This window comes from Halichoerus grypus, chromosome 4, assembly GCF_964656455.1.
Source record: "Halichoerus grypus chromosome 4, mHalGry1.hap1.1, whole genome shotgun sequence".
In the NCBI taxonomy this organism is placed as follows: Eukaryota; Metazoa; Chordata; class Mammalia; order Carnivora; family Phocidae; genus Halichoerus; species Halichoerus grypus.
Genome location: NC_135715.1, coordinates 30206704 through 30230457, shown reverse-complemented (window position 1 = coordinate 30230457; position 23754 = coordinate 30206704). Strand labels below are relative to the sequence as shown.

General features: G+C 43.4%; 1 protein-coding gene and 1 long non-coding RNA gene across 3 annotated transcripts; one reads left to right on the top strand and one right to left on the bottom strand.

Moving 5' to 3' along the window:
- Positions 1-230: 230 nt before the first annotated feature.
- On the top strand, positions 231-9951 carry ACOD1 (aconitate decarboxylase 1). Of its 2 annotated transcripts, XM_036107374.2 has the most exons (5): positions 232-388; positions 3681-3842; positions 4531-4620; positions 6077-6282; positions 7165-9951. In XM_036107374.2, the coding sequence occupies exons 1-5, from the start codon at positions 380-382 to the stop codon at positions 8141-8143; spliced, it is 1446 nt and encodes a 481-aa protein (XP_035963267.1). In that variant the 5' UTR covers positions 232-379; the 3' UTR covers positions 8144-9951. The 2 variants fall into 2 exon arrangements, with proteins under 2 accessions (XP_035963275.1, XP_035963267.1); XM_036107382.2 differs by lacking the exon at positions 4531-4620 and having other exon boundaries at positions 231-388.
- A 917-nt stretch (positions 9952-10868) lies between these two features.
- Positions 10869-23719, bottom strand: LOC118545315 (uncharacterized). The gene is made up of 4 exons (XR_013446921.1): positions 22936-23719; positions 19598-19768; positions 16513-16706; positions 10869-14890 (listed from the first exon to the last, which is right to left on the bottom strand). It is a non-coding gene; the product is annotated as an uncharacterized LOC118545315 (long non-coding RNA).
- Between the last annotated feature and the right edge of the window lie 35 nt (positions 23720-23754).

Here is a 23754-nt window from a genome sequence, read left to right as displayed (position 1 = left end):
GCATAAATTTTTCAGAGCAGGAATACCTGGATAAAAGAGGGTGCATTTTTCTGCGTTTGAGGTCTGGCATCTAAGCCCAGGATGCAATCCTAGCTTTGCTGTCAGAGCACTTCCCTGATGTCTATGAGAAATCATTTGACCGTCTCTCCATTCCCTCCTGGCCTCGTTTAATTCCTCATCCCCCATAGGTTAAACAACTCATCATGAGGAAGTTGAAGTGAGCGTACGTATGTGGGAGGTGTTGAAATAGTGGAAACTTTAGGGTCACAACAAAGAGAAGGGGAATGGGCTGGGAAGACTGAAAGGTATAAAGGGTGTCACCCAGCCGGCGAAGTCCTCCTCCAGTTTGCGCCTGAGATACGCCTCCAATTTCGACACGATGCTCAAGGTATTGTCACATCTTACATGGCTTATTTAAATTGGTTTTCTAGCTTACCTCTCCTTTTCTCAATGTCCTTAGAGCTTCCTGCTGCTTCTTCAGAAATGGCATTTTAGCATTTCTCATAGCCTCTGGGCTATCTAATTACCTGCATCTGGTTTTTCATCGGTGTTTTACCAGTAAGAGATGTGATTCTGTTGCACAGAATTAGGAAGAAAATGAATTATTACAAGCTCATTGAATTTTAACCTCCTGGTTTTGTCTGTGTCCATTATGGCATGGCCAGATTGCCTTTTTAATGGTCTATTTACTGTCCTTAGTTCCCCGGAGAAGATAATCTTTTTGTAGCAGGAATCCTAACATCTTGGTTTGGTGTTCTAGAGAGCTTAGCACAGCGTCAGACACATGGCAAGAACTTGTGAAATATTTATCAAATGGCTGCATGTTTTGCCTTAATTTATACATTGATCACAGTATTTTACTAAAAAGAGTTGTAAATGCCATGAGAAAATCAGGAAGACCAAAAAAACATTTTAGAAATAGACGGGTTCAATCCTACAGACAGCTGAGCAGTTGCATGTTTATGTTCTCATGTTCCTTCTTCCTCGGGAGCATTTCTTTGGGACAAGGGCACTATCCAGGACTTGTCAGGAGATCCCCAGGGGGCCCTACCTTCGTAGGTCTCTAGCGCCATGGGATCATGCAAACGGAGGCCATAATCCCCTTCCAGGCTCCATGTGGTTGCCCCCACGACACATGCTCCCCAGGCACACACGTATCCGCATGAGCCTCTCCCAGGTCGGATCTAACCCCAGAGAGATGAACGACCAATCACTAAATGCCTTCAACTGTGGGAGCTGTAGGGATGGAAAGAGAGCTTGAAAAGAGGTCATTTTGCTTAGAACAAGGGATCCAACCAGTTCTCAGTTTACTTGGTGGATCATCAAGCCAGTGCTTTTCCCTCCTTCCCTGCCGCTGTCCCTAAATATGTTTACCCACATTTCTAGCAGCAGGACAATCCAAGTTATTATTCTCCATCCTAATTAGAAACATCCGTGCCAGCCCCCTCTCTCTCCCATCTGCCTTCTCTCCTGCTCTCTCCCACCCCAGGCTCCCCTCACCTTTCTACCAAAGTTTCAGAGACATAGGACATAGCCCATCCTTTTTTGAAAATGGCAAGGGCTCTGTGACTTGGTCATCTCAAGACTGAAAATAGGGGACCAGCTGGTGGGCAGGTTGAGGACTTTCAGATGGCCACTGGTTCCATCTCTGAACCTCTGCCCAGACACTGATCTTAGCATCAGGGAGCCCCACACACCCCAGATCCTCTGATTCAAAAACCCCTCGCCCTATAGCCTATGTTTTAAAAAGCAGTATCTGATGCTCAGAGAGGCAAAGGAAGTTGTACAATGATGCAATAATCAGAGCAGAAAAGGGAAACAAGCTGACATTTACTAAGTGGTGCTAAGTACTAGGCATGTCGTGAGACACAGTTGAAGAGTGGGTGTTTTTAGTGGTACATAATAGATGTTCTCTTGGGAAGACATGTAGAAAACAAAATAATCACCTATACATTGAAGAACTTGATATTTAAAGGAATTTTAAAACACTCTGCTGCTTCTGAAATGCAAATAATCCTGCAGGTTTTTATGATCTGGTTTGTGGGTGGCAGCAGAATGGTCTTCTCCGCTAGGATGAGCATGGGCATTTCATATTCAGCAAGTTCACAGCGAGCCCGTCATCACTGTCCAGACAGCTGCCCCTCTTCCTGTGCTCCCTCTCTTGGCACATGGCACCGTCGTATCCCCACCCAGAACCTGGGCTATCGCAGCAGTCTCTTACCTGCCCTTGTCTACCCCTCTCAATCCACTCTCTGCACGAGGGCCGATGGAGATCTTTGCAAAACACAGTTCTGATCATATGAACCTTTTTAAAGACAGCACCATGGCTCCCCTTTAAGCCACAGTCTTCAGCCTGGTGTAACTTCCACCACTCAGTGCTAGCCTGCAAACCCCTCTCACCTCTGTCCCGTGTGCAGCTCTGCAGCTGGGCTTTGCCTAAATCACTGCATCCCTCACATCTCTAAGCCCCAGTCCACGCTGCCACCTCTGCCTTTAACCTCCATACTTGTCCCGGGCACCTTCACCTGCTGACTCCCGTAAGTCTTCATAACCAGCCCAGGTATCAATGCGTCCAGGTAATCTCCACCAACAAGAATAGATAGGAAGTGGTTCTCAAGTGTAATTTTAAATTTTCTAGTGGCCATATTTTAAAAAGTAAGAAGCTGATAAAATTAGTTATAATACTACATTTCATTTACTGACATATCCTAAATATTACCATCTTAGCACACATAATCAATATTTTACAATTATTACTGAGATGCTCTATATTCTTTTTTTCCTACTAAATCTTCAAAACCCAGTGTTTATTTTACTCTTTGACACATCCTAGTTTGGACTAGCCACATTTCAAATGCTCAATAGCCGATGTGGAGAGTAGCTACCACGTTGGACATGATAGCACTAGAACATTTAAGAATCATCTAAAGATCTTAATGAAAACACAGAATCCTGTGCTATGCTTCCAAAGCTTCTAGTTCATTTGCGGGTGGGGGGGGTAGTCTAATTCTGGAGGTCTGGAGTAGGGACAAGAAATGTTCATTTTCAACAAGAACACCACGTGTTCTGATGTTTCTTTTCCTCCTCAAGAAACGTGGCTTAATAATTACATGCAGCAGTTTGGAGTTAGGCCCATAGGAATTTGTGTCCAAACTCCACCATATAAGAGTTGTGTAACTCAGGGACATCAAGTCTGGGTCTCCTTACCTGCAAAGTGAGATGATGCTCATAACACCTACCCAGAAACTTGCGGCATTCAATGGATATTGTATTTACAACAGTCAGCATGACACCTGGTGCATATCTAACAATGGCAGCTCCTAGATGGATACACCGGTCCCAGCATGCCCACCTTATGGGCAAGATGTCCCTCCCATCGTCTCCTAACTGTGCTTCCCTACGCCATAGCCCACCCTCTCTGTGGCCATCACCCGCATGTTGGCCTGTGTCCTCAACTCGAGGACAGAAACTGGCTATCGGGCATTTCCACATCCCTTTGCCTCACACGTAGCAGGGGCTCCATGCTCATCATTTTTCAGGAATTGAACTTAGGTTGATTAACTGGCTTTCCCCTAGTGGAGCAAAACTCGTCACATAAAAGTACCTCAAGCTCTTGTATAGCAAGGAATAAGCAAATACAAATTGCATGTAGCACTGTTCTAACACTCTTCTCTTTAAAGTCTGTCACAGAAAGCTTTGCCAGAGTGATCCATGGCTTGACAGTGGGACACCTGACAGATCACGTTATTCAAAGAAGCAAGAGAATGATTCTGGATACTCTGGGTGTTGGCTTCCTGGGAACCAGTACAGAAGTGTTTCACAAAGCCAGCGAATACAGTAAGGTAAGAAGCTCGGTGTCTACTTTAGATATAAAACCAAATGCCTGCTCATGAGGTATCCCACCAATGTGCCCGGAGATATGTGTTCATGGTCTATTATTCTACTCTTTGTTTTAGAGATAGTATTTGGTGTGTGTAGCATTGTTGTATATGGTTTTATGCTCTATTTATGAGTTTTAATACTCATCTATATTCTTCACTAAGTTACTGTCTATAGACCAATCTTAGGAATAGCGTCTACCCCAATAGCATCTACCATTTATTCATGCAAGGGCTTTAAGAGTCTCTGGAGAAAAAGCTGGTTCAGCACTCTGAGCAGAGTGGGTGTGTATGTGGGAGATGGAGCACCCACTCTCCAAAGGATGTACTTGGTATAGACAATTGGTCCACCTTCCCTGGTATTTACCCTCAAGGAATAAATAAGAATAAATTCAGACTCCATCCCCTGGTACACCTGTGGATCTCAGCCTGGGACAGAGCCCCAACATCTCCTCTCCCTTCCGTGGGGAAATTTGTGTATTCTTCTACAAGGAAGAGAAAATTCCAATGGTTTAAGGCTGCGATTCAGCACAAAGTGTTCAAATAAGCACCGTTAAAGTATTGCCTCCAAAGATGAGGAACGGCTCTTGAAGTGGTGACTGGCATGTTGTGTTTTCACTCTGTATCACTGATTGATATTCTTTGGTTCCAGATCTACAGTTCCAACATGTCCAGCAGTGTTTGGGGTCGACCAGACCTAAGGCTCCCGCCATCATATGCTGCTTTTGTGAACGGTGTGGCTGTAAGGAGGCTTACGTATCTTTTCAACTGTGAGACAATAATAATTTCAGAGCCAGGAAATAGCTCAGAAATTGTTCGGTTTCCATATTTCACGGATGAGTTACTGAAGTTCAGAGAGATGAAGTGGTCTGTCCTCTCTTCTATGTAGTTACTTCATTTTTTGTGTTTGACAGTGAATTGATGTTTTTCAAACAAATTGTGAAGCACAGGAAATAAGATGGAGGACTTAGATAAAACACCCTAAGGTATCTAAACTTTGAATATAGATAGCAAAAAATATAAAACTCGATATCTGGACTCAGTTCCTTTTGTTGTAACCAGTGCCAGTTTCTATTCAATAACCAGCTTTTCATCCATCCATTCATTCACCAGATATTTATTGAGAAAGAAACAATGGCCATATGGTGTCTACATTTTCTGAAGCAAAAATCAGCACTTTTCATCTGACGATTTTTTTTGCTTTGTGTGTCAGCGGCAGTCTGTATCTATATACAAGATATAATTTAGACGTGAATGTGTTGGGACTTCTGAGATATTTCTATGGTTTGGGACAGTAGCTCAGAATATTGAAAGTCAAATCCAGCAGTGCATCCAGGAGTAGATGTCCAGCGTCCAGACCAGCCACATCCAATAGACATGGAATTCTACTTTTTTTAAAGATTTTATTTATTTATTTATTTGAGAGAGAGAGAGAGAGAGAGAGAGTGAGCACAAGAGGAAGGAGAGGGAGAAGCAGGCTCCCCGCCTAGCAGGGAGCCCGATGCGGGACTTGATCCCAGGACCCTGGGATCATGACCTGAGCCAAAGGCAGACGCTTAACCATCTGAGCCACCCAGGTGCCCCCCTGGAATTCTATTTTTAAGTGAACTTCTGGTTATTACTATTTTGTATAAGGGATAAGCTAATGGCCAGGATGAAGAGGAATAAAACCTATAGCAGAAAATAATGATTTTAAAATATAGCTTAATAGTTAATCTGGGTTCAAGAGTCCTTGCAACTTCCCTGCAAATTTAAAATTATCTCATAATGAAAAGGTACAAAAATATATGGCCTGATATGGAATAAATGATATTAAACTTTTAGTGCAACTTATTTGAAGGGTGGGGGAGGGAGAGAGGAACCACCACCTAATTTCATAGCCTTATTTTTAAGGGAGATATAGCTCTTTCCAGGGGCTGTGCCAGAGATTTCTGGCCACCTGGGTAAGATCCAAGCCCACTGGGGGCTCTCTAGTTGCTCCCCAAAGTCCTGTCTGCTCTAGGCAGAGGACAGCATGTCTCAGTGCCCAGCCACATGATTAAGAATTACAGCCAGCTTATAGGTTTTATTTGCAGATAATCAGATCTAAAAAATCTCACATCAAATAAAGTTATTATGAAACTAAACCCTTACTGGTCACTGCATTTAGAGAAATATTATTTTTTTGGTTTTTGGTTGTTGTGTGTCTGTTTACATAGATTCACTCAATGGATTTTGATGACACATGGCATCCCGCCACCCACCCTTCTGGAGCTGTCCTTCCTGCCCTCATGGCTTTAGCAGAAGCTCTCCCTTCAAGTCGAACATTTTCTGGCCTTGATCTGCTGCTAGCTTTCAATGTTGGGATTGAAGTACAAGGCCAATTATTGCATTTCTCCAAAGAAGCCAGTGACATACCAAAGAGGTACGGAGAGAATCTGCCCCATCCAGAGGCAGACACATGCCCCCTTCACCTGTTGATCATTATCTCTGCGGAGCCTTCTGACATAGAGCTTAGCTCAGTTGAAAATATTAACATTAGTGCTGACAGCTAAGTCAATTTTCCAGTCACATATCAAACCATATATCCATATACAAAGGTGTGACTTCAGAAGTACTAATGAAAAGTCTCCTTTGGGTTTAGAGGGTCAAGCAACCACGAGCATAAAATTAATTGGGGCCTCTAGTCCGAGGATGATTCATGTCATTTTGGCATCCACGGGTACTGTGAATCTTAATCCCATCTCAAAGTAGAATCTACTTTGATATTTGCTAAGGTCCTTCAGACTGAGAACATTCAGAAGATCTTGAAACTGTTCAACCCACTAATCAAAAATGGTCCCATGTTGACTCTATCATGTAGTTCAATCTTATATTTACTTTTCCAGTTGATCCCGCCTGCTAGGAGAGGAGTAAATTGGAATACTGAGTGAATTTTCAGTTTCTACCAGGCTCTCCATTTTTATAGCTACTTACGTGGGATTTCAGCAAATAACAACTTTTGCCTTTCTGGCAATAATTATTAAAAATTTACTGTGTCAGGCACTATTGTAAGCCTGTAGATTCATTCAAAACTCACGAAACCCTATGAGTAGATATTACGATTAGCACCATTTTATGGGAGAGGAAACAGGTGCAGAGAGGTTGAGTGACTTTGCTAAGATCACACAGCTAGTAAGTGGCAGAGCTGAGATTTGAACCTAGGCAGCAGGCCTGTGGCATCCACACGCCTGACCACTAACTACACTGCCTCCTGGTGACTGAGGTCTGTAAATCTCCAACTTTTCGCTTTTTTTTTACTTTTCAGATTCCATCCCCCCTCAGTGGTAGGAACTTTGGGTAGTGCGGCGGCCGCATCCAAGTTTTTAGGGCTCAGCATGACAAAGTGCCAAGAGGCCCTGGCTATTGCTGTTTCTCATGCCGGGGCACCCATGGCAAATGCTGCCACTCAGACCAAGCCTCTTCATATCGGCAATGCTGCCAGGCATGGGATGGAATCCGCTTTCCTGGCAATGCTGGGTCTCCAAGGAAACAAGCAGGTCTTGGACATGCAGACGGGCTTTGGGGCCTTCTATGCCAACTACTCCCCACAGGTTCTTCCAAACCTAGATTCCCACACGTGGCTGTTGGACCAGCAGGATGTGGCCTTCAAGAGGTTCCCTGCACATCTGGCCACCCACTGGGTGGCGGATGCAGTTACGTCCGTCCGAAAGCACCTTGTAACAGACAGAGCCCTGCTTCCCACTGACCGCATTGAGAGAATTGTGCTCAGAATTCCAGATGTCCAGTATGTCAACAGGCCCTTCCCAGACTCGGAGCATGAAGCTCGTCACTCGTTCCAGTATGTGGCCTGTACCACACTGCTCGATGGTGGCATCACCGTCCCATCCTTCCACAAATGCCAGATCGACAGGCCACAGGTGAGAGAGCTGCTCAGGAAAGTGCAGCTGGAGTACCCTCGGGACAACCTGCCAAGCTTCAACACACTATACTGTGAGGTAAGTGTCACTCTCAGTGATGGAGCCACCTTCACAGAGTGCTCGGATACCTTCTACGGCCACTGGAGGAAGCCACTGAGCCAGGAGGACCTGCGGGAGAAGTTCAGAGTCAATGCCTCCAGCACGCTGTCCCGCGACACAGTAGAAAGGCTTCTCGAGCTCGTAGAGAATCTAGAAGACCTAGAAGATTGTTCTGTGCTAACCACTCTGCTGAAAGGACCCTCTCCACCAGAGATGGTTTCAAAATCTATCCAGCATTTAACAATTCCATCGTACAATCTCTCCTGAGGTTTATCAACATCTAAGTGACTTTATATTGGGGAGAATTTGGTGATTTGCTTTATAAAGCAAGGGTTTACGGTCGATCTGCCCAGGAATAAGGGAAGCAAGGTGGAAAGAGTCCAGAAAGAGAATTGGATTTTTATGGAAGGAGTCTTGTCCTATAAATTTTGCCAGACAGTTCCAGTTACCTAAAGCAAAATAATAAATATGCAAGAAACACAGAGAAATTGATTTTATAAGCATTCATAAGGCTGAAATTCAAGCCACTTGTAATTTGCTTGCAAAGTTAATCTTTACAGAGGAGTTCTTTATGAACTTCATGAACTTCAAGATGTAGGAGGAATTTGAACCTACATGTAAATTTCCTCACAGTGGAGAAGGCCTCTGGCCTGTTGTGCCACCAACAGATTTCTTAGACCACGGGTTTTTACAAACCCTCCACAGTGGAGGGGGTGCTATTGGTTTAAATATAAGGAGTTGGTGGGTCCAAATCCTGCCCCTACAACTTACTAAATGTGACCCTAGGCATGTTGCTGGGTAACTCTCTGCCTCGGTTTCCTTATGATAAAGCAGAAATAAGAAGCAGTGTAAAAAGTAAAAGGAGTTTGGCTCTGGAAGCCACGCTGTTAACCACTACAATATATTGCCGTTTGTTACAAAAATTTCTTGGGAAAAATATCATGGATGAAGAGTCTGAGATATAATACAGGACGGCAGCCAAAAAAAAAAAAAAAGTATATATGTGAGTAATTAAATATTGATTTTGTAAAATAATAGAAATGTCTTATGGGGTTAAAAATTACAACTTTAGCAATAGATATAAGCAGGGAGTTATTATAGTTAATGTAGTCTAAATTCCTTGTGTCATTTGAGAAAAGGGCAAAGCTATTAACTCTAGACTTTGATTTGTAAGTATGCATGTTGACATTTCCAGGTAACATTATAAGACAGCAGTAGAATGTATCACTTCCAGGTTAATAGAGGGAGAAATTAAAAAAAATAATAATAAAAAATAAAAAAACAGAGGGAGAAATATGGAATTAGGGAAAAAAATAATCCAAAGGCAGGCAAGAAAGGAGGAGGAAAAAAATGAGAAATGTAGAACATACAAAAAACACAATATAAAACAACAGGAAAAAATCCAAATATACCTATAATTACAAAAAGAATAAATGGACTAAATACTCCAGTTAAAAAACACAAAGATTGTGTATACATTAAAAACAATGTTTAATAAGTTTATTAGCTTCTAATTTACATATCATTAATTCATCCAGTTTGAGTGTACAGTTTAATGAGTTTTAGTAAAGTTACAAAGTTGTGCAAACATTGCCACAATCCAGTTTTGGAGTACTTCTTTTTTTTAAGATTTTATTTTTAGTAATCTCTCCACCCAATGTGGGGCTCAAACTCACAGCCCGAGATCAAGAAGTGCATGCTCCATCAACTGAGCCATCAGAATACCTGGAGTACCTCTGTCATGCCAAAAAAACAAAAAACAAAAACTCCTCGTGTGGGCCTGCAATTAATCCCCATTCCCACCTCCAGCCCTCAGCAGCCAATGATCCATTTTCTATCTCTATAGTTGTGTCTTTTCCAGATATTTCATATAAATGGAATCATACAGGGGTGCCTGGGTGGCTCAGTCGGTTAAGCGTCTGCCTTCAGCTCAGGTCCTGATCTCAGGGTGCTGGGATCGAGCCCCGAGTCGGGCTCTCTGCTCAGCGGGCAGTCTGCTTCTCCCTCTCACTTTCCCTCTGTGCCCTCTCTCAAATAAATAAATAAAATATTTTTTAAAAAATGGAATCACACAATATGTAGTCTTACGTGTCTGGCATCTTTCACTTAGCATAATGGGTTTTTTTTTTCCCACATATGTATCAGTACTTTATTCCCTTTCATTGCTGAGTACTGTTCCATTGTATGAATATACATTTATTTACCCATTCAGTAGTCGATGGACAGTGGACTGTTTCCAGTTTGGGTCTACTACAAATTATGCTTCTATGATCATCCACATGCATGTCTTGGTGTGAACATATCTTTCTATTTCTCTTAGGTAGATACCTAGGAGTTGGAATGCTGGGTCATTTAGTTAGTACATGTTTAACTTTATAAAAAAAAACTCCAGGGGCGCCTGGGTGGCTCAGTCCGTCAAGTGTCTGCCTTTGGCTCAGGTCATGATCCTGGAGTTCTGGGATCAAGTCCCGCATCGGGCTCTCTGCTCAGTGGGGAGCCTGCTTCTCCCTCTCCCTCTGCCTGCCACTCTGCCTACTTGTGTTCTCTGTCTCTGTCATATAAATAAATAAAATCTTAAAAATAAATAAAAACCAAAAAACTTCTCCAAAGTAGCTCTATCACATTACATTTCTACCAGTAATATATGAGGGTCCCAGTTTCTCCATATCCTTACCAACCCTTGGAATTGTCAGTCTCTTTTATTTTAGCCTGTCTAATGAGTATGTAATGGTATCTCGTTTCAGTTTGCATTTTCCAAATGATGAATTCTTGCCTATTTTTGAGAAATATTGTAATTAGGTTGTCTTCTTATTCAGTTGTAGGAATTCTTTATATATCCTGGGTATAAGTTCTTTATCAGATATATGTTTTACAAACATTTTCCCCCAAGTCTGTGGTTTGTCTTTTCATGTTTTTAGTGGTCTCTTTTAAAGATCAAAATTTTAAATTTCGATCAACTCCATCTTACCATTTAAAAAAATTTTATTAAAAAAATGTAGAAAATAAAAATAAAAATGTTATTGTTCCTGCTTTTGGTTTCATCAGAAGGCTTTTTTAAAATCCAGTTATATAAGTTATTCAAGACTCATAAGGATGCAGAAAAGTCGAAAGTAAAAAGATGGGAGAAATATGGATGGAATACTAACCAAAGCAAGCTGGAATAAATAAACGTTAATGTTAGACAAAACAGAACTCAAGCAAAAAGCATTACTGGAAACAAAGAAGGTGACTACATAATGATAAAAAATTCAAATCAGTAGGTAATTAAAATAATTCTAAGTAATACTGAACTATAAGGAGAAATATATGAATCCAATACCATACTGAATTTTAACACTAATCTCTTAGTAACTGATATCTCAAGAAAACCAAAGATAAACTATATTAAGATTTAAACACAACTTACGTGTTTTATCTAAAGGACATACAGAGAATCTGCACCAAACAACTAGAGATTTCACAATCTTTTAAAAATCTCACAGACCATTTACAAAAAAGGACCATAAGCCATAAAGCAAGTTTTAACAACTTTTCAAAGGACTGGAAGATATAGATCATTTTCTCTAATCATAATGCAATTAAGTTTAAATTCAATATAAAAAAAGATGATTAGAAAACTTGCAATGTTCGGAAATAAAAATTCCTTGAAGTAACTTTTGGGTCACAGAAGAAATTGTCATAAAAATTATAAAACATTTAGAACCAACCAATAACAAAAATAGCATATATCCAAATTTGTAGGATGTAGCTAAAACAGTACTTAGAAATGTGTAGAATTTTCTATGGCTGGCTCTCTACCACTTGGATTATGCTGTTCGATAAGACATATCATTAATTTGAACAGTAAATAAAACAGGAGATCAAAGTGGTGGTTTCTATTGTGGCCTTCAGATACAATTTAATTATCCTGTCTTTATACAGTTCAGAAATTTCTAGGGGCAAGATCTAAGGGCTAGTAATAATATCCTCAGGTAACCCCTGTTATAAGCAAGACACAGACCCAAAATGGAGTCCTTATGCTAAGCCCCACATCACTAAAATGAGATTTACTTACAGTTTCAGCACTCCCAGAAATGGAATCTCAAACCAGTCATTCAGGAATTTCCAGAACAGCACTAGTTAGGCAATATGCCTGACAGACCCCTGCCATCCCCTAAAGGAAAGTAATCTTGAAATAAACAATCTATTTTGTCTAATGTAACTTCCTTGTTCCTATTCCTTCCTACCTATAAAAGTCTTTCATCTTATACAGCAACTTGGAGCTCCTTTCTACCTGGCTAGGTTGCATGCTATATGATTCAAATCAATTTTTGCTCAAATAAACTCTTTTTTTTAATGTAATGTAATGTTATTTATTTATTTATTTGAGAGAGAGAGCCAGAGGACGAGCAAGCAAGCATGAGCAGGAGGGGTAAAGGGAGAGGAAGAGGGAGCGAGAGAATCTCAAGCAGACTCTGTGCTGAGCGCAGAGCCTGAAGCAGGGCTCGATCTCATGACCCTGAGATCACCACCTGAGCCAAAACTAGGAGTCAGATGCTCAACCGACTGTGCCACCCAGGCGCCCCTCAAGTAAACTCTTTAAAAAAATTTAATACAGGGAAACTTGGGTGGCTCAGTCGGTTGAGCGTCTGCCTTCAGTTCAGGTCATGATCCCAGGGTGCTGGAATCGAGTCCCGTGTCAGGCTCCCTGCTCAGCAGTGAGTCTGCTTCTCCTTCTCCCTCTGCCCTTCTCCCTGCTTGTGCTCACTCTCTGTGTCAAATAAATAAAACCTTTAAAAAAAAAACTAATACACCTCAGTTTATCTTTTCACACCCTTGATGGATGCTTCAGACAAACAGCAGAGGTTGGGGAAGATGATCTCTCCTGAGGGGACAACAGCACTCAAGGTGACCTTGATATTGGTTGTTATGCACACCAAGTTAACTGGCAGGAAAAAATATGAGAGAATATGGGTCTGTAGAGAGAACATAAGGGTCCTCCTCACTGGCAGCCCTGCACACCATCCCCCGCCCCAACCCCCTGCCATACCACATACAAAAAAAAAGGAGAGGTAAGAGAGGGAAAGATTGGCTCCCCACATTCCTTTCTAGATGATTCCTTTCTAGGACGGTCAAAAGCTTGGGCATTTTTGAGCCAGAGTGCTGACAGAGCTTTGATGGAATGGAAGAGTTAAATCAAGCCCACTTGTCTCTTGGGTCCATGAAGCTGGAGAACAAGGACGGCCTGTGGGCCACTCACCCTGAGAAAGCCCAAGGTGGGGGCTTGGGCCACTCTGATCTGCTGTCTAGGCAGTGTGGCAAATGCTTGCTTTTCCCCTTCCATTCACTTGGGGGTGGCAGCAAAGGATGCCACAGTGTTATAGGCTCTGTGTGTCGGCGAATGAGTCCTCCACATGGATCAGGCTGGACCACCAGGGAGAAAACCCACCCGAGACTGGGACCAAAGCTCCAGCTCAGAGAGAGGCACATTCCAGCACCCTCCCTGTGTTTCTGCATCCTCTGCACACGTTCAAGGCCTTAAGTCAAACTACCTGTCACTAGACACACCAAAGGAACCACGATGCTGGCTAGCATGTGTGATTTGGGGATCCCCAAGACCACACACACATTCAGGGATCACTAGAAGAATTTAGGGGACTCAGCACAGAGTCGTACCCATGGGTAAGGTTTATTACAGTGAAAGGATACGTGACAAGTTCAACTAGAGAAAAAGCCACTGGCAGCATCTGGAGGCTTCGGATGCTCCCTCCCACCAGTCAGGAGACGCACGAGTGTGTTCCTCTCTCCAGGAGTGAAAAATTCACTAAAGTGTGTACTCTCTTTCTCCCCTGGGGAGAGACTTAGCACCCAAGGTTTTTAATAGTGTCTGGTCACGTAGGTCCCCTCCGCCCAGCAACAATCATAATCCCAAACTCAAAGAAGGAAAGCAGGTGTGTGGCATAATTGTCTGCTGAACAACTATGTCTGCACAGTCTTGGCAGAGCGAACTATTTTTATCAGTCAGGGAGTGGGTTAAGGGCCAAGCTCCAGATGCCCGCCAAGGATGAACCTCATGAATGGGCCTTAATAAAGACAGCAGCTTGAGGCCTGCTACATTCTCTTTCCTGCACGTTTCCCATCCCGAAATGCCTTTCTTTCCTATTTGTGTGGTTTTGTAGGGTACAGAGACACGACACAGGAAAATTGGACTTCACCTCCACTCCAGGAATTGTCTCTGCTGTGTAGCAGTGGGAGCTCTACGAGCTGTGTGTTCTATCACAGTGTTAACTAGTCCCGGCAGCTCACAGCTCACAGCCGTCACAGACCAAAGAGCAGTAATGATTTTAGCCCAGGCGCTGAAAATGAGACTGTGTGACTTTTCCTTTTTTTTAAGATTTTATTTATCTATTTGAGAGAAAAAGAGTAAGACAGAGAGAGCATGAGCGGGGTGAGGGACAGAGGGAGAAGCAGGCTCTCCTCTGAGCAGGGAGCCCGATGTGGGACTCGATCCTGGGACCCTGGGATCATGATCTGAGCCGAAGGCAGATGCTTAACAGACTGAGCCACCCACATGCCCTGAGAATACGTGACTTTAAAGGGAATTTTTATATGTTGTATTTTATAACAACTGTGCTCGGAAGCCTTTATCTAAAAAAAGATACCCCGTCAGATGAATCCCCTATGACCCCACCTTTAGGCCTGTAATACCTTATGTAGGGGAACCTCTTTGGAGACGCTTTGTAAATGGTGGGTGTTCATTATCAACAAATTTACATCAAGGGCTTCATATGCCAGAGGATGTTCCTGGTGCGGGTGATAAAGCAGTCAACAAAATAGACAAACACCTCTTATAATCATGAGCTTATAATCCATAAGCTGTGAGGAGAGAGACAAGCAAATCAGTACACAGGACAAGGAAAGTGCTCTGTACCTATTCGAGGCCAGCTGTGCTTCCTCACTCCTCCCCTGGTGGGAATGTGAACCTTCCAGAGGTGGAATTCGTAGCTTCCGGTTCTTCCTGGGCCGAGACAGAACCTGTGACAACAGAAGCTTCATGGCACTGGAGAAATGCAGGACTTCCCTGCACAGAGCAAAGCCACAGGGAACTGAAGGGAGGGGGGCAAGGTCACAGAGATCCGCTGCTCTTCCTTCCAGCAGAGGGGTGCACCTGTGCGCATGCGTCTGCGTGTGTCATCTCTTCCCAGCCATATGAAATCTACCTGCGATGTTGCAGGTTTTTATCACCCGGTGAGACTGTTTTATTCTCCCTCTCTTCCCCTACTCTATATTAAAAAAAAAAAAAAAAAAAAAAGTATAGGGATAGTTCCTAGCAAGTGAAACACTCCAAAACAGATGAGCGTTCCACAGGCTATTCTGGTTCCTGCTAAACCCTGGGTGCCCAGGTGCGGACAGCAAAGAGGACATCAAAAGAATGTATGACACACAGTAACGTTAAAAAGTGTCATGGCTTTATCTGAGTCACAGTGAACAGAAAACCTTCACAGAAATCATGAAGATTAGTTTAGTCATCTAGTTGAGTTGTAAATGCAGAAATCAACATCCAGATGTCATCATCTCACTTAAATTCCCCCTGCTTTCTATTGTCCTTCCTATTAAGGACAATTCAACCCATCCCAGTTACAGTTGGTGTCCTTACAGGAGCCAACCTGGAGGTTCAGGAAAAAGCCTTTGGAACAGCCCAACGCCCATCTGTTTGAAACACGGCTTGAGAGTCATTTCTGACTTTAAAAAATGAAAGATAGAAGTGAAAGTGCGCTTGTCTAGAAACCATGTATTTCTGAATAATTCAGTGATGGTTATTTAATCTTTGAGTCAGGATCACACTGAGAGTACCTCTCAGTAAGTGATAAAATGTGTCCCTCATTTGGTTGGAGCTGTTTTTACTTGAACACGTTCTTCTAAATATTATAACTAAAGCATCACTTTTCAAATCCCTTCGAAAACCTCCCCTGCCATCTTGCCCCTTTCTCCACACTGCTCCCATGGCGGGGCCGCCTCTGGGCCATTCTGCTGGCAGCATCCTGGCAGGAACCCCCTCCCTGCAGCCCTGTGCACAGCTGGGCTCCTACACGGCAGCGGCCCCGGCTGCATCATCGAACCTATCAGAAGAGAAGATACCTGGGTGGAAGAAAATGTTTCTTAGGCAATCGACAGCATGACTGTGAAGAGAGTTAAAATGATCAGCTTGCCCTGGCCTCTCAAATGCGGCAGTGTTTGGAACTGAAGCCCACAGGCACTGTGCATGGAAGAAATCTGTTCCAACATGAGGCTTCATTAAATATTCACTTAGTAAGAGAAAATGAAGGCTGTATGTACTTGGATCAATAGGAAATAATTAAAGCAAGGATAATTTGATCCATTCAGCTGAATGATACCATACAAGAGAACTGATATACTGAAAATTTTTTCTTATGGAGTAAGCCAGTGTATTTCGAATGAATACATTTTCCCTATGATTCAAAGCCAGCTGGTCTCATCACCTTAAAGCACCGTCCCTCACCATGTCTGGCCCCCACCCCAGTGCCAATTACCAAATACGGCAGGCCCAAGATAATTCATTAAGCTACCAGGAAAGCAGTCACATTGATACTCATTTGGAGGAAGGAAAATGGGAAAATGCTGTAGAACCTGCTTACCAGGCAGTAAGCTTTTCATCCTTTTCTCCCCCTGCATCCACATGAGTTTCCTGACCCACTGTGACTTCACAGCACGAAGGTGTTAGCTGCCAGGATGTGTGAAATGCAACAGAAAGAGTCCTTTACCGAACTGCTCACGGGGTGGCTCTAGGCCACCCCAAAACCACCTCCAAAGAGAGGAAATCCAGGATTACCTGAGGCAGCAGAAAAGAAGAACCTATGAACAATTAATTCTTCAGCAAAGAATTAAGGCAGATGAGCACAATAACCCACGATTAGAATGGAAAAATAACATTTCTTTAAGTCTTCTGGGGTTGGCAATGATTTAATTAATTCGTTAATTTCATTTTTAAAAGTCGGAATAGCAACCTGTATTTGTCAAAGTTGCTCAGAGCCAAATGCTGAAACACAAACCTGATCCTTAGGGAATTTACATGGCTTCAATGTAGCCCTTGTAGAAAGTGGATTTTACAGACACCAAGTAATAATAATAAACATTTTTCATCAACAGTAAAATTCTGAAGATACAAGGTGGGATACCCATCATGATAATAATTTTTGCTAAATATTTCAAGTGTGGTACGAAGTAGAAATATAATTTTTAAAGAGCATTTGAGATAACTTCAGTCCTCCTAAAAACAAAACTGTATCTTTATGTATTAGAATAAAAGATTGTTTTAAAAACCACTGTAATTTGTGCTCGCTTCGGCAGCACATATACTAAAAACCACTGTAATTTTTTGATTGATTTACAAGTGACACCATTTGAGATGTGAAAACTAATTTTAACATCAGACCTCAAGGGCAATAATCTTTACAAAGTTGTCTCAGGGCATACCTATTTGCAGTGAAAGAAAAAAAGACTAAATCTACAAGACACCAGCAGCTCAAATAAAACTAATAATTAATCTCCCTTATGTTCCCCCCAGGTTTTGTAAAGAGATATTTAAATATATGTTGTATATATAATGTGTAGCAAGTCTCCAATGCCCGATATCCATGCCTCCTAGTATTCGTTCCCTTTTGTAGACTCCTCTCTTTGAATCTAATCTCCCTTTTGATCAATGGAATGTGGCAGAGGTGACACTGAGGGACATCTGTGGCTAGAGCATAAGAGGAAAGCCTGGCTCTCTTGGAATGTTGTTCTGAGGGTTGCCAGCTCTCATGTGAGAAGTTCAAACACCCTGGGGTCTAGAGGTTACCAGGAAGCCCAAGATCACCACAGGGAATGGCCAGATGGCTGCTCATCTGTTCCAACCAATCCCAGCTTAGGCACCAGACATGGCCTGAAGACACCAGGGTGGTGACTTCCAGCCCAGTCATGCCTTCGGATGCCTGTAGCTCCAGCTACCATGCAGCTTGCCAGAGAGATCTCAAGCGAAGCTCAAGCTAAGCCTAGTCGACCGAAAGAACCAGGAAAGATAATAAATTATTGTTGAAGACGCTAAATTTTGGTGGTGCTTGTTACCCAGCAATAGATATCTGGAATACTTTGTATGTAAAATAGCAGTAAGCAACCTGTTCAGATAGACATGTGAGTATCCACAGCAACACACTCCTTATCTAAAACAATGATTTCTGATTCTCACTGTAGGACATCTCCAAACCACCTCCAAAGATTTCAAGAATATTGTGAACATTTAAAATAATCTTAAAATAGGGGCGCCTGGGTGGCTCAGTCAGTTAAGCGCCTGTCTTCAGCTTGGGTCATGATCCTGGGACCCTGGGACTGAGCCCTGAGTCGGGCTCCCTGCTCAGCAGGTTGGGGGGACTGCTTCTCCCTCTCCCTCGTGCTCTCTCATGTGCACTCTCTCTCAAATAAATAAAATCTTAAAAAAAGATTATTTTTTAAGATTTTATTTATTTATTTGAGAGAGAGAGAGCACAAGCAGAGGGAGCAGCAAAGGGAGAGGGCAAAGCAGACTCCCCACTGAGCAAGGAGCCCGACGTGGGGCTCGATCCTAGGACCCTAGGAAAATGACCTGAGCCAAAGGCAGATGCTTAACCAATTGAGCCACCCACGTGCCCCCCAAAATAAATAATCTTAAAATAAGGGTGCCTAGGTGGCACAGTCAGTTAAACATCCATCTGACTCTTGATTTTGGCTCAGGTCATGATCTCAGGGTCATGAGATCAAGCCCTGTGTCAGGCTCATGCTCAGGGAGGAGTCTGCTTGAGATTCTCTCTCCCTCTGCCCCCTCACCCCCGCTTTCTCTCAAGAAAGAAAGAAAATCTTAAAAAATAATAATCTTAAAATAAAACTGATTTTAAGTGTTTGAACAAACTAAACAAACTAAAACTGTTTAGTCTGAAAAAGATCAATATATAACACACAGTTCCTTATGAGGGGATTAAATAAAAAGAAGTAAAAAACATCTAAGACAATTATACTTGTAAATCAATCATTTATTTTAAAAGGTAGAGTCACCTATCTATAAAGTGATTCCTGCACTGAAAAGGTCCAGAAACAGGCAACCCTCCACTGTGATTTCCAGCGTCTCAAGGCCTCAAAACGTGGGCTGCATGCCACCTGTCACCTGGGAGCTGAATCAGCACCTGCGCTGTAACAAGATCTCCAGGTGATTCACATACCTATTAAACTTAGAGACATGTTTTTATAGAGCAGTGGTTCCCAAACTTGTCTGCATATGAGAATCATATGGGAATCTTAAAAATTCCAAAATCCAGGCCATGGGGACACAGGCACTGGTGGTTTTAAAGTCCTCCAGGTGATTCCAGGTGCAGCCAAGTCTGGGAACGACTGGGGACTCTTCATAAAGCACTGGTTCTCAAACTTGGCCGCACAGTGGGAGAACCTGTGGAGCATCAAAAAGCACTACCATCTGTTTCCAGCCCCAGGAAGTCTGATGCGACTGGTCTCAGGTGTGACCCAGGCACTGAGACTTTTTAAAGGCTTCCCAAGTGACTTTCACGTGCAGCAAAGTTTGAGAACCGTGATCTAGAACCTGGCACAGAGGCTTCAAGATGGTAGCTAAGTCTGCACCGCTCTTTCTGCAAAGGGCTTTAAAGTCAGTGAACATTAATTAAAATGAACAGTTGGTCTCACAGCTTTCAGTTAACTCACCGGTATAATGACAGCTCCAAGCTTGCTGGAGTTCAGGTCTGCCAAATCTTATATGTCCCCACGGGCTCTCCTGGCACTTTCCTCCAGCACATTTCTCTTCTCTTCTGCTGGGCTCTCTTTCAAGTGATTAACAATGTACATCTGCTCAGCATTAGGAGCAAAGAGCTTCACCTTCAAAAATAGAAATAAAAACAAATGATGTCATTGCCTCCATGAAAATAATCAAGCAAATCAACCTCAGAGCCTAAACCAGGAAGGAAAGTCAGAAAACCACTAAGTAATTCTGTATGCCTTCAGGGCCAACACCAACTACAAATAGCAGCCACAAGGAAGAACTGCAGGGGACTTCTGCAGGGGTCGGGGGGAGAGCTATAAATTAGCTTCTAGAAAGAAAGTAGAACAGAAAGAGACTGATTTCCAAATGCATACATACACATATCTATCTATCTATCCACACACACAGCCATATATGTGTGTATACATATGTATATAAATTACATAGCCCTTGAACAATACAACTCCATGCCTCGAAAATTTGTGTATAACTTTGACTACCCATAGCCTACTGTTGACCTAAAGCCTTACTGATAACATAAACTGTTAACGCAGATTTTGTATGTTACATATATTATATACTGCAGTCTTACAATGAAGTAAGCTAGGAGAAGATAATGTTAAGGAAATCATAAATGAAAGTACATTTACAGCTGTATTGTATTTATATTAAAAAAAATTCTGTTTAAGGTGACCCACACAGTTCAAACCTGTGTTGTTCAAGGGTCAACAGTACATGCTTTTTAAAGAGATGAAAGAGAGGATTTTATTTTATTTTACTTTAAAGATTTTATTTATTTATTTGTTAGAGAGATCACAAGCAGGGGGAGCAGCAGGCAGAGGGCGAAGCAGGCTCCCCGCTGAGCAAGGAGTTTGATGAGATGCGGGGCTCGATCCCAGGACCCTGGGATCATGACCTGAGCCGAAGGCAGACGCTTAACCGACTGAGCCACCCAGGTGTCCCGAGAGGATTTGATTTTATAGCTAGAAACATAGAGGGCTCAAAACCGTGGGAGAGTTGAATAAATCTATCTTTAAAGTCTTTCTAAAGCTGGGATTCTCAAGCCTGCTGCATATTAGAATCACCTGGAGAGGTTGAGGCCCTGTTACGTGGGAATCTCTGGGACGGAAGCACTAGCTTGGGCAGTGGTATGTCTTAAAATCTCCTGAGGTGATTCCATCATTTGTCAGGGTTGGCAACCATTGAACTAAAGCAAATGGGAAATAAAACTCACAAACTCAGGGCTCTAAGTTAAAATCTCACAGGTTTTATTTATTTATATTTTTAAAGATTTTATTTATTTATTTGAGAGGGGGTGCACGAGCTCGATCCCAGGATCAGGGCCTGAGCTGAAGGCAAACGCTTAACCAACTGAGCCACCCAGGTACCCCTAAAATCTCAGGGGTTTTAATGCCAAAAACCCAAAGCAGACCATTTGGAAGCTCTTACTTGATCTACTTCCAGGCATTCAACCCAACGAAGCTCTGGATTATCACCCCCAGTCTGCCATCAGAAACAGTTCCTCTTTCCCCAACAGCTAGATCCTGCAGGGGCAGTGATCTGGGGAGACATGAGGATTAGGAGGCAAGGGAGGAAGTGCAGGGTAGGCACCTATATACTGGGGCCCTAGGTGTCACACCTTCTTCACTGACTTCTACCCCACCCCAAAACTTGCAGGTCCACCTCTCCAGGAACTAGATAAGGCTGGTCTGAGTCAAATGTCCCTTGACTTTGAGAAGGCATCATTAGGACTAGAAAGCATACGATCACGTTTTAGCCTCCTGTTATTAAACTTTGTATTTGATTAAAATATATACTAATATTCTAAACATTCTTCCCTGTATTTTTGGTTTTACAAAACTGAGTAATATCTCCTATCCATGGGATAGATCTACGGGAGAGATTCTAAGCACATATATATCCCATTATTAGTAAAAAGAAAAAAAAAGCTTCGAACATTCTGAAGGGCAAGAAAGATGAAAAAAAAAAAGGTGGATTGGTTTTTAAACCAGTAATTCTGGAAACAGATTGGCTTGCAGTTGCTTCGTGAAATTAACCGGATCTACCTGCCCAAGGTGGAGGTGAAGATAAAAATTTAAATTTCACCTAAACTCTACCCTCCCCCAGAATCCTCTAACTCTATTTTTTCCTTTGAGGAGATGCTATACAGTTCCACTGGTGGGCAACAGTTCAATGGTTGATGAACATGATTTTATCAGACTACAGTATTCTTCTGAGTGTTCTTAAGCTAACTGAGCAAGGACCCAAGGGAAACCAACTGGATTAAAATTCAAACTATTTTTTGATGGATCTTCCAAGATTTAAAAACCATGAACTAGAGAGAAGTCAGTACAATGAGGTATCAGGCAACAACAGTCTATAAGCATCTTTAGCCTGGGATGCTGGGGTCATAGCCAAAAGGAACAGAAGGCGGAACCAGACCCGAGCAGATGGGAGCTACTGAGAGGCTGAGTTAAGGCTAATATGAGGGACTGCTTTCTCACCATTAGAGCTCCCTGCAGGCGGAATGAAGAGACTGCAGTCCCAAGAGAGGAGAGCCCCACCACTGACCATGGTCAACTTGAAACTTGTGTCTATAGCTCTCGGAAGTCCTGAGTAGGATGGGAAGCTCCACTGGCCCTCTAGCCTATGATCCCATTATTTGTATACTGTTACTCTGGAGAGCTGTTACAGTGGTAAGTCATGCTCAAGTAAATACCCTCTGGGAATCCTGTGGGTGCCCTGTCAAACTGAACATTACATTTCAGCTGTCATAGCTAGGATGTGTTGCGCCCTCCCCTCCCCACCCCCAACTTGTGTGGGTCTTTGGAGAGGTCAGTTTAGCCTTGGTGATTCTGAACTGAGTCATGGTATGCAGGAGAGCTAGGATTGCACCCACCTAAACACTTAGGTAAGTGGGTGTTAAAATGGTACCCTGCCTGAATCTCCACAGAATTTCCTAAGCTGGTGCAGCAAGTGGGAGAAGGGGAAGGAGGTTGGTGGGGGAGGGACTAATTCCCATCAGCCCTCAGAAAGCCTAGCAGGCGTGAGGAAGCAGCGCTGCTCCCTCCATCCCCAGCGTGGGTCATGTGGTCGCCTATGACTTCACTTACTCCAGTATCCTTACAAATACTATGATGGTTCACAAGTGTTGTGGGTGAAGTGAAGGTAAGCTGCTCTCTTGTAAAACAAGTAACTGTAATTTATAACGCTTTTAATGTACTATTTATAGACATAAGTCAATATCTTTGTATAAAAGTATGGCGGGCCATGGATATCTCACCAGAAGCAGGGCGGTTGATCCCATTGTTTTCTTGAGCTGGATGAAGGGTCAAAGAAGGGTAATGTAGAATCTTCTGCCCCACTGAAGCAGGCGATCCCAACAAGGAAGAACATCGCGGGGGGCGGGGGAGGAAGGGGTGGAGTGGATCAAATAGCGTAGTATCGTGGGCTGTGCATTGCGTTGGCCATTGGCTCAGGTCGGGCGGGGACCAATCATTCCTCCATGATTGTCTTCCTCACGGCACCACCACCGCCAAATAAAGATTCTTTCACTCAAATGTTTGCTGTCACCTAGTCTGGACCCTGTGTGGCGGAGTCAGAGTTCCGTGCTGGAGAATCCAAAGGAGGGGCCCAAAGATGGACTCTTTTGTTGGTGGTGGTGGTTTGGTTTGGGTGGGAGTTGTTGAGCGCAGGTCAGAAAAATAGCTCCAAAGAAGCGGTGAACTTTAAACTGAGACGCGGGCCCAGAAGCACTGGGCATTCTGGGTCTGTTTCAGAAAAATGAGGCCCCGAGGCCCGGATGGAGCGCTCCAAGAAGCCGGACCCAAGCGCCTTCCCGGCCGGCAAAGTTCTGAAAGCCGCCACCCTGCGGGCCGCCGCGGACAGGGAAAACGGTCCGCACGCAAGGGCTTCGCTCCCTCCGGCTCAGGAAGGCGTCCGACGCCACGGGGCCGAATCTCCGGCCAGGGAGAGGGTGGGACCGGCCGGACCCAGGCGGCCGAGTCCGGGGTTGGCGGGGCGCGGGGGCGTGGCTCCGCGCATGCTCAGCGCGCGGGCTGTCCGCGTCGCCGGGCTCGGGAGGCGCCGGAAGCACCGGGAG

Excerpts from the sequence above, each read along its gene's own strand:
- ACOD1 (XM_036107374.2), top strand. Across the intron at positions 3,843-4,530 it reads AAGCCAGCGAATACAGTAAG|ATCTACAGTTCCAACATGTC; the intron begins GTAAGAAGCTCG and ends CTTTGGTTCCAG. Across the intron at positions 4,621-6,076 it reads CTTTTGTGAACGGTGTGGCT|ATTCACTCAATGGATTTTGA; the intron begins GTAAGGAGGCTT and ends CTGTTTACATAG.